At 46.1% G+C, this 10000-nt stretch overlaps 1 protein-coding gene across 1 annotated transcript in view; it reads left to right on the forward strand.

Annotated features, from left to right (window-relative positions):
• Positions 1-2173: 2173 nt before the first annotated feature.
• LOC143039888 (uncharacterized) overlaps positions 2174-10000 on the forward strand; it is a gene marked incomplete at its 3' end in the record, with an annotated part of 141577 nt that continues 133750 nt past the window's right edge. The window contains 1 exon segment of the mRNA XM_076210209.1: positions 2174-7977. Within this exon segment, the coding sequence (XP_076066324.1) occupies positions 2322-7977 (5656 nt within the window).

A 10000-nucleotide genomic window follows, 5' to 3' on the forward strand; every position in this document is an offset into this window, starting at 1 on the left:
CTCGTCCTCCTCACTATCCTCCATGTTCTCCTCCTCCTCCTCCTCCTCCTCCTCCTCCTCCTCCTCCTCCTCCTCCTCCTCCTCCTCCTCCTCCTCCTCCTCCTCCTCCTCCTCCTCCTCCTCCTCTTCTGCCCACTCCTTATTCTCTTATTCTCGTCCTCACTATCCTTCATTTTCTCTTCCTCCTCCTCCTCCCCCTCTTCCTCATTCTCCTCCTCTTCACTGCCCTTCCTTTTCTTCTCCTGCTCCTCCTCCTCCTCCTCCTACACCTCATTCTCGTCTTCCTCATTCTTCTCCTCCTCCTCCTCCTCTTCCTCACTATCTCCCTTATCTTCTCCTCCTCCTCCTTCCTTCCTCCTCCTTATCCCCTCCTCCTCTTCCTCACTATCTCCCTTATCTTCTCCTCCTCCTCCTTCCTTCCTCCTCCTTATCCCCTCCTCCTCCTCCTCCTCCCCCCTCCTCCTACTTCCCGTCCTCCTCCTCCTCCTCCCCCCTCCTCCTACTTCCCGTCCTCCTCCTCCTCCTCCTTCTCCTCCTCCTCCTCCTCTTCCTCGTCATCCCCCACATCCTCTTTTAACGCTCCTCCACTTTTTTGGTCTTTTTTGCCTCAAATCATGAAACCGCGGCCTCATGCTCTCCGTTAATTAATAATCTGTCTTCCTCCATTCTCTCCATTTGCCCTCTGCCACCTTAGGGAGTACTGTCACCGTCGCCTCTTCCTTTTTTTATTTCTCCTTCATAATATTGTTTGACAACTTGTTCATTCTTCTGGCGCCACGTACAACCCGGAGTCTATCTTGTTACATAGGACTGGCGGTGGGAATGATACTGGGAGCAGGGTACACCATGAGGCTGCACCCGGATTCATGCTGGAGTCATGATAAATACCCCTACGTATATAGAGACTGAGCATAAATAAGAAAAGGAAAAGGGAAAATGAATAGGAGTAGTTATAAGCCGTAGCCCACGCTCAGGTGAGGGTTCGAATCCCAGTAGGAGAGTTTATTTCCGCGCGCGCGCGCGCACACACACACACACACACACACACACACACACACACACACACACACACACACACACACACACACACACACACACACACATGCAATGGCCCCTTATCCTTCGTCTAGCGGGAACCTGCCAACATGCACAGTATTGTAAGAAGATCATTCAACATCCCCTAGGCTAGAGGGACTACCGATGCACCGGTTATAAGAGCACACGGTGAGTGGGCGGAGTGAGACTCGCCCACGTCACACTAGGCAATTACCACTGGTCTTAGGGAGGTGACGATCTTGTCGTTATGTGGGTGTTTGATGTGTGTGTGTGTGTGTGCGTGCGTGTGTGTGTGTGTGTGTATTTGTGTGTGTTTGTAAGTGTGTGTACGTAACTGTGAGTGTATTTTTGTAATGATCAAAATATGCAGACATATAAAATGTTATAAGTTTCTCTGGTGAAAACATTGCTTGAAGTCCCCATCGTGGTTCACACGACAGTGAAGTGATGATAGTGTTTGTGCATCGATTTGTAGGTTGTTACCTAACACTACTTGTTTGACTATTTCTAGGGTGACATTTGCCTATGACCATCCCAGTGATTTTTTTTCTCTCGAGTTGCTAAAGAACTTTATGTAATCGGTGTCCTGTACACTGCGTTGGCACCAACGTAATCGTTGGCAGAGCTGCAAGCTGTATGTGGTTGGCAGATTGCGATGGTGCCAATATTTCCAACCACCCCTCTGCCCCCTCCCTACCCCTCACGAAGCCACCAGTCTTGGGTCAAGTGCTGCTGCCGGTGTTGGGGTGTCCTCGTTCTGCGCGGAGTAGTAATGGCAGTGGTGGTGGTGGTCACTTTGTAGAACAATCAGGTGGTGGTGGTGATATTTATAGTGCTTGGTGTAGTGGTGAACACCTACTGGCAAGCTATAGTGCTATGAAAAGTGGTGATGTTGGTGTGACAGTGCTCTGAGGATGGTGGCAGTGGTCCCAGTGCATGATTTCGTTCGAAGTGAGTTGGCCCACTGATGTGCCTTCAGTCCTCGGCCATCTATATTCCTGAATCGGACAAGAGGACCTGTTGTAGTGATCTTCTGTAGTGCAACATTTCTCACTTCAGGACGTTGTATATTTTGCTTGATTCAAGTATAGCTTGTATGTAACGTTTTCAAGTAAGTAATTTATGAATCCTCTGAAAAGAAAGGGAGATCTGAAGTGACCACCTTTCTTCGTAGAATTCATGTTTGAACTAAAGACTTAGGCGTGCTTGGTAAACTTCCAGCAGAAGTTATTATTTCTTAACATTCTTCATTTTTAACAAGAGCAATGGCGGTCTACGTAGTTCAAGCAGTACGTACGTGGGTGAGGGAGATGATCGAGGGTTGGAATTCTTGGTGGAGAGGTTGGGTGATATGGGTATGGCTCATCTTCATTGGGTTTCTGGCGGCCAATGATGAAGGGGAAGAGGACTTCAGGAGTCTGAGGGAGGCCCCAGTCCACGAGGAGGAAGTGGTCTCACGGTCTAAGGAGGTCCTCGAGAAAGTCCCACCACACAGAGGACGTCTTGATCTTTTGAGTGAAGAACCTGAGGAACCCAACCAGGAGGAACCAATTGACGATGGTCTTCTCGGAGGTGATGACGTGAAAGAAGGCGACGGGAGTTGGCCGCGAGGAGGAATAGCCCAGGAGAGCAACCTGGTTCGTTACAAGGCCTTCGAAAATCTTGACAGTCCCCAGTTAGAAGAAGTGAAGATTGAGGTGAAGAAAATCCAGAAAGAAGCCCTGTTCTCCCAAAGGAAGGATATCAAGGAAGTGTCTCCGCTTCGGAAGGAAGCGAAGGAAGTGTTTCCTACTCAGAAAGAAAAGAATGAAGTGTTTCCTACACAGAGAGAAAAGAAGGAGTTGTCTCCAGCACTGCAGGATGTGGTAACGGCGCTGAGCAAAGTTGAGGAGAACGGATATACCGAGAAGGAAAAAGAGGTCTTCGAAGAGGAAGAGTCTTTCGATGACCAGATCGATGACCCGAGCAAAGACGTGGTATGGAGGAATCTCCTGGAGAAGTATGCCTCCGAGGCCCAGCATAAGGAAAGGGAGCGTGATGAGCCTTCCTTCGAGGAGGATACGAGTCAAGGAGAAATTGCAACGACGGTGGAGGAGATCGTCGAGAAATATGTGAAGCGGTATGGAGACTCCGATGAAGAACGCGACGAGTCGAAGGACTTGAGTGCCGAAGAGTTCACTTCCCGCGTGGGCAAAAAGCTGGAGGAGTACCTCGCCCAGGTGGAAGAACCCAGCGACGATGATGATAATCTCAGCGATGAAGACTACCCGGTGGAGGTGACCACTAACACTGTCATTCCGGATATAATGGAGCTTGATAATGAGGGTGATGACTTGAAAGATTATCTCGAAGGACCTATTGACGGTAATGGACGAATCTTTATCCTGATCGAAGATGAGGAACAGAATAAGAACGGGAGAGAACATCATAACGAATTACGAGGTTTTCGCCTGGAGAAGATAAATGAGGGCGAGGAGCCAGAAATAGAGAATGAGTTTATCGAAACAGAAGAGAGGCCGCGGGAGACTGAGATGACTATAAACAAGAGTGCACCAGTAATCGAAGACGAAGTTCTTCTAAAGGACGAAGACTTCAAACCAAAGGAAAAAGGCCATTTCTTTGATCGAAATGTTTCTTACATTGATGATGAGGACTTATTTTTTGAAGACGAAAAGGAAAACCTTCGGAAATATTCAGAGAAGGAGGAAAAGCAGCAAGAGTTTCAAGAGATGAAGGAGGCTCTCAGGGTCGTAGAAGAGGAGAAATTGTCAATAGAGGAGGCAAGAGACGAGGACCAAGGCCGCAAGGAAGATCTAGGACGTGGAAAGGAATCTGTCGTGACCGAAGAAGAAAGGGAGTCTGAAAGCGCCACGATAGAGGAAGAGGAAGCAGATGAGACGGATCTATCGGCAAAGAAGCCACAGATCTTCAAAGATCAGGGCTTCAATGCATTCGTGACCATCATCGGGTGTTCGGAGGACTACTATGACGAAGGGGAAATTCCTAGTGAGAAAGGAGTCGATTATGATATGAAGGACAAATTTGTTGAAGAAGAACAGGAAGAAGAAGAAGAAGAAGAAGAAGAAGAAGAAGGATTTTGGGAAGATAAGGAGGAGGAGGATACTTTCGAGAAAGAACTGAAAGAGGAATATCTCACTTGGGAAGAGAAAGAAAAAATGGCAGACTTAACGGACGAATCAGAAAAGGAAGCATATTTCAAAAAAGGAATGGGAGTAAAGGAGGAGGAGGAAGATGAGGAAATGAAAGAAACAGAGGGAGAGAAGAAAGAAGAAGAAGAAGAAGAGTTAAAGGAAGAGAAGGAAGAAGAGGAACAAAATGAAGAGTCAAAGGAGGAGAAAGAAGAGGAGGAGGACCTCTGGAAAGACATGAAAGAAGAAGAGGAAATGTTTTGGAAAGGCGCAAGGAAAGATTCTTTGCCTTGCGACGAAGGAAGGGAACCTGAAGTAATTGAGAAAGAAGAAGAAATTCCAGAGTATGAGGTCACGGCCTCCGAAGCTCCTATAGAGAAACAATTGGACATCATGACGGAAGTCATGAGTGAAATAAGCACCGCTGACCACTTCGGACATGAATCTGTAATAGATATAGCCGAAGCAGAAATGAAATTTGAAGAGGAAGTTGCTAGTGAGGAGTACGAAGTCGCCAGTATGGGTGTCGCCGAAGTCGAAGAGCAGGATGAAGGTGAACACGAACTCGTTGTCGAAATGGAGGACGACTCGATGGCAATGGAGGAACACAAGAAGGCCGAAGAAAATTTCGAACCCCAACTGCGATCTGTCGCAGCTGTTCAAGAAGAAGAGAGAAAAGACGAAGTCATTGGGGGTTTCGATGAGATAGCTCTGAAGTTAGATAGCGCCGTAGCAAACGAAGTCTTCGAAGTTCCTGAGATGTCGGTCGTTGAGGTTGAACATAACAGGGGACTGGAGGATGAGACTGTTGGAGAACTGGACTATGAGAAACTGAAGCGAGATAAAAGTGCTGAGGCAGAAGAGTCCTTTGAGCTTCCGAGGCAGTCTGTTGGAGCAGCGCAAGAGGAGAGTCAGATTAGACAAGAATTTGCGGAAGAAATGGACGAAGGAATTGGAGGACTTCGCGAAGAAGCCATTGAAGTATTCGAAGGTGAAGCCAAATCTGTTGTAGAAGTAGAGGAGCAGGAAAAGATGGTCGCTGAAGTCGTCAGGGGGATTGATCCTTTCAAACTTCCAGCTTCCAGTGCGAATTACATCAAGTATGCAGATGCGGGCAAGATGGTAGCCAAGGTTGAAGTCCAAGAAGAGCTTAAAGGAGACGAAATCATGGGTTTTATGAAGGACTTCCAGTTGGAAGTAGATTTCGCAGAAGACCATAAACAACACACTGACCCAGATCCAACCCTGATGGCAACAATGGATGAAGTTGAAGTATTAGAGATGAAAGAACCCAAGGAGGAAGTCAAACCGAAGAAAGATTCAGAGAAACAGACTGAAGGACCTGTTGCTCCAAAAAGAGCGAAAAAGAGTGAAGAAGAAAATAATCCTCCAACAAAATCATGGAAGAAAAAAGAAGCTGAAACAAAAGAAGACGATAAAGAAGAGAAAGCCCTACCTCAAAAGACGTGGAAGAAAAAGGAAGTCAATGACTCAAAGGACGAACTGAAAGACGTATTTGGAAAATTAACAAAGATAAAAGTTTATGGGGAGAAGGCAACGGAACCAGCGAAACCCTTGAAGAAGACAGTCAAGAAACCAGATGAACTGAAAGCACCCGGTTCCAAGGTGGTCACAAAGAAACCAGGAGAATCAAAGAAAGGCATCACGCCAGAGGAACCAACAGCAGAACCGGTGAAGGTAACAAAGAAGTGGTCCAAGAAAGAAGAAGCTCACGCAGAACCAAAGGAAATTCCATCGAAAACAGTTCCTTCGTGGTCAAAGAAGAAAGAAGCAAAGACGGAACCCAAGAAGGAAACTAAGAAGACTACGCTGACATCGCCAGAAAAAGATACTGAAGGAGATGATTTCTGGGCGAACTTTGGTAAAGTCGACGATGTGGAAGATGAAAAAGACTTGTGGAAGGATACGACCAAGAAAGAAGCAGAAGCTGATGATGATGGGGAAGACTTTTGGGCAGCCATGAATGTTGATGACGATATACCTGTTAAACCAAAACGGCCTTCCTGGGTGGAAGAAGTTGTCTCCGAGAAAAAGTTAAAGTCAGATGATCAGGAAGTGCCATCGATTGACGAAGGGTTCCTCAAAAAAGGGGATAAATATGATGCAGATTTGCAAGGGAAGGATGAGGAAGAAGAAGAAGAAGAAATTGACGAAGAATTAAAAGATCTATTGGTACCAAAGACAGAACCTGGCAAGAAGGCAGGATCAAAGCTGGCTGCTCTAACAGGAGTTGAAGATGTTTTGGACTTGAAAGTGAAACGAAAGTCCCCAGTTGCTTCAAATGATAGCAAAGTTGAAGATTGGCTAAAGGCATCAGATAAAACGAAATCTTACGTATCTCCCCTCTCCGAAGTTGAAGATCTTTTGGTCCCCAAAGAACCGAGGAATCTTACGAAAGCTTCAGACAAAAAAGATAAAGTCCTTCGGCAACCGGACAAAGACTTTGACAAATTTATGAATATGGGAACAAAGTTGACTGACCAAGAAGAAAAGGAACTTAAGGCGTATCTAGCCGAAGACAAGAAAGACGTCAAAGAAATCGAAGACCTGGATCAGTACCTCGCTCTTTCTGATGACTTGACCAAGCAGGAGAAAGAAGAACTAGAGGCCTACAGGAAGGAGAAGGAGGAGATCCACCAGGCCCGTATGAAAGAGCTTGAAAAATACTTCGACATGCCCGTTGGTCTCACCGAGGAAGAACAATGGGAATTCGAAGAGTATTTGTCCCAGAAGGAGACAACGGACGACTCAGCGATGGATACTGACGACAGACTTTTATCCATGCCGTTGGGTGTATCGGGGGAGATGGTGGATTTAGACGATGGGGAAAAGGAAGAAGAGGAGGAGGATGAGGCTAACTTTCAGACTGATGAAGAATACCGACAGTATATACGGGAGCGTTACCTGCGGCAGCTTGATCTGGAATACTTGCGACTCGCTGAAGAAGAGTACGGCTATGATGAGTATGCAGAATATGACGAAGACTACGAATACGAAGAGTATGATGACGATGACTACGAACTTGAGGACGAGGAAATGGAAGTGGAGGACCTCGGTGAGGACGAGAAGCCCAAGGCCGCCCCCAGGATGGTCGACGAAGCGGTGAGTACCGACGCGGTAGCTGAGAAGACTCCAGAGGCCAGGAAGAAGAGCGGCCTCTTTAAGCTCAAAAAGGAGGGCAGCAGCGAGAACCTCGAGTCCAAGAAGTTTTTTCGCTTCGGAAGTTTCGGAAACAAAAAGAAAAAAATGGGGTCTAGAGCCTCCTCGGAAGATTCTGGCGAAAACCAGGTGGGCGCGGCGCATTCTGAAGGCTTCGGACTGAAATCAGAAGGGAGCCCGAAGGCCCCTATTGCTCCTCGAAGGAAGAAGAAAGGTCTTGCAGAAGAGGAAGTATCGAAAACAGTACTTGCAGGTCGTAGCCCGCTTTTAAAAAAAGCCCGTAGAAAAATTGTAGCACCCAATTCTCAAAAAACACCAGGAACCACGGCGGAAAAACAATTAGGCATCCTACAGGAATCGGTTGAAGAGGCTGGAGAGAAACAAGAACATGTGGGGGAAAAGGAAAGCGAGCACCTCGCTCCGACCACCTCCCCCGTGCGTATAAATAGATCCTCGACACACCAGAGCAAAACCTCGCAGCTCACACCCTGTCGCCCATCGCCACACCACTGTGCCCAGCACCACCACAACCAGCACCCTTACAACCCAGGTTCTCACGTGACGACAAAGGGCAAGGGTTATAACACGATAGGTAGGTTCTGTAAACCATTGACAATGGGTAATTCAAGATTTAGCGAAAATGGTGTGGAAGAGAGTCGCACATCCGCCAATTCAGAGAATTTACATTCGTATGACTGTCAGAAGAATAACCAAGAAAGATTGAAAAGAGTTTCAGTAAACGGAAAAGATACCAAAGCCCCCAAGCCAAGAGTTAGACTAAAAGAGAGTATAGAATGTGTGCGAGAAAGTGGGAACTGTTTGGTCAATGACTTCGACATTGTCCAAGATGACGTTAGATGTGATGTGCATTATACACATAAACTCATGAAAGATGTACAAAAATCTAATAAAACTGAATTAGATGAAGAAGATACTCTCGATTTTCGTCGGGCAGGTGCGAAGACGTATGCCATACACGAAAATATGGGAAACAAAATTGGGATAAACACAATTAATACAGACAATGATGACGTCATGTCGCAATGGAACACTGACACCGCAGATTTTACACTTGATTTCAAGGGCACATGTAGACTGTCTCGTGAATCTGAAATTGGAGATAGAATGAAGACAGCAGAAGAGAAAGAAAAGCAGTCCTTTCGATCTTTAATTAGAGAGGATGATGGTGGCACGAGCGTGTGTGGGTCTGACCAGGGCAGGCTGGGGATGCGCAGAAATGAACTCGAAACTACTAATGTTGTTTATACCGACACTTGTTCTAGAAAAGGCTTGAATAGATATTCAGTGCAAATTGAAACTATGGGCAAGAAGACTGCAGAAGTAGTTCACTCAAGTGAAACACAAAAATCACCAGAAATATTAGATCGCAATGCAGTATCGGGAACGAAAGAGGACGAATTATTTCGAAAAGTGAAAGAAAACGCACAAGCTCATCCCCAGCCCGCCCCAACGGTCACCGGCGTAGTGAAATCTAATGAAACGAATAAACCTATCGTGAACGAGCTTATGAGTGGCCGTGATGAAAGTGGGAATGATGGAAGTTCTAGAAATAAAAGTCATCGTGAGCCCGAGGTCTGGCAAGGGGGCAGCAGCAGCAGCTGCGGTCAGGAAAAGATGCGCGCAGCTGGCGGTTATTGCTGGCTGGGCTGTACCAGCGCGCCAAAAAGTCCAGCTGACACACTTATCGTAAGAAAACCTACACATACACTTGTTAATACTGTCTCTCCATGTGAGAATTGCCACTGTAATATTACCAGTAATGAACAGAGGAGTTATAGTGCTAGTGCCGATAAAAGTCGTATTTGTGGTTCCGTTATTCGTCCAGAACAAGTACTTTCCTGTAAGGATGGACCCTGTTGGGATATGAGAAATACTAATAAACAAACCCACAGTCTAACATCCGACGGCCCTCGAACATGTAACTGTGCCGCAAGCTTACAAGAGTATATACCCAATCCTAGTGTGAATATTAATGTTATTAGTAGCTTAAGGAACATCGGAAGTTTAGACGATTGCGTTTGCGCATCGGATGCTCCGCAGACCAATACAAACTTGAAATTGGCGGGAACTACAACCGCCGCCATTCCTTTGCGAAGGGCCTCGCACGCCGGACGGTGTTCTGGCGTTGGCGAAGTCGTGAATATTCCAGAACACGAGGAAGAAGATACCCTACGTGCCAGAACTGCCCACTTGCTATGTGACAGTGTTTATGCGTACGCGAGGAAAGTAGCACTTGAGGAGGAAGTGGGAAAACAGACCAAGAACTGCAGATTTGGTGAGAAAGGAAGATTCGCGAAGACGTTATGTTCCTTAAGGTGGTAGATTCTTCTTTCTTTTCCACTTGTGTGCACTGATTCTAGAGTAGATTTAATTATGCTATGGTGTTATGCTCGTAGTATTTATAACACGAATATATCCCCTTCTTTCTGCTTTCTTTCTGCCCTTTCTTTTCCCTCTTTTTCTTTTAAATTATTATGGTCAGATATCTCATTGTCTGCCCTTTTTTTTTGTCTACTATCATTCGTGGCTCTCGTCTTTGTCATATGTTTTTCATGTCCATATTTTCTTTTTATTTTAATAACTACGGTATACTT

This window comes from Oratosquilla oratoria, chromosome 27 (assembly GCF_046742065.1).
Source record: "Oratosquilla oratoria isolate Oo_2021 chromosome 27, ASM4674206v1, whole genome shotgun sequence".
In the NCBI taxonomy this organism is placed as follows: domain Eukaryota; kingdom Metazoa; phylum Arthropoda; class Malacostraca; order Stomatopoda; family Squillidae; genus Oratosquilla; species Oratosquilla oratoria.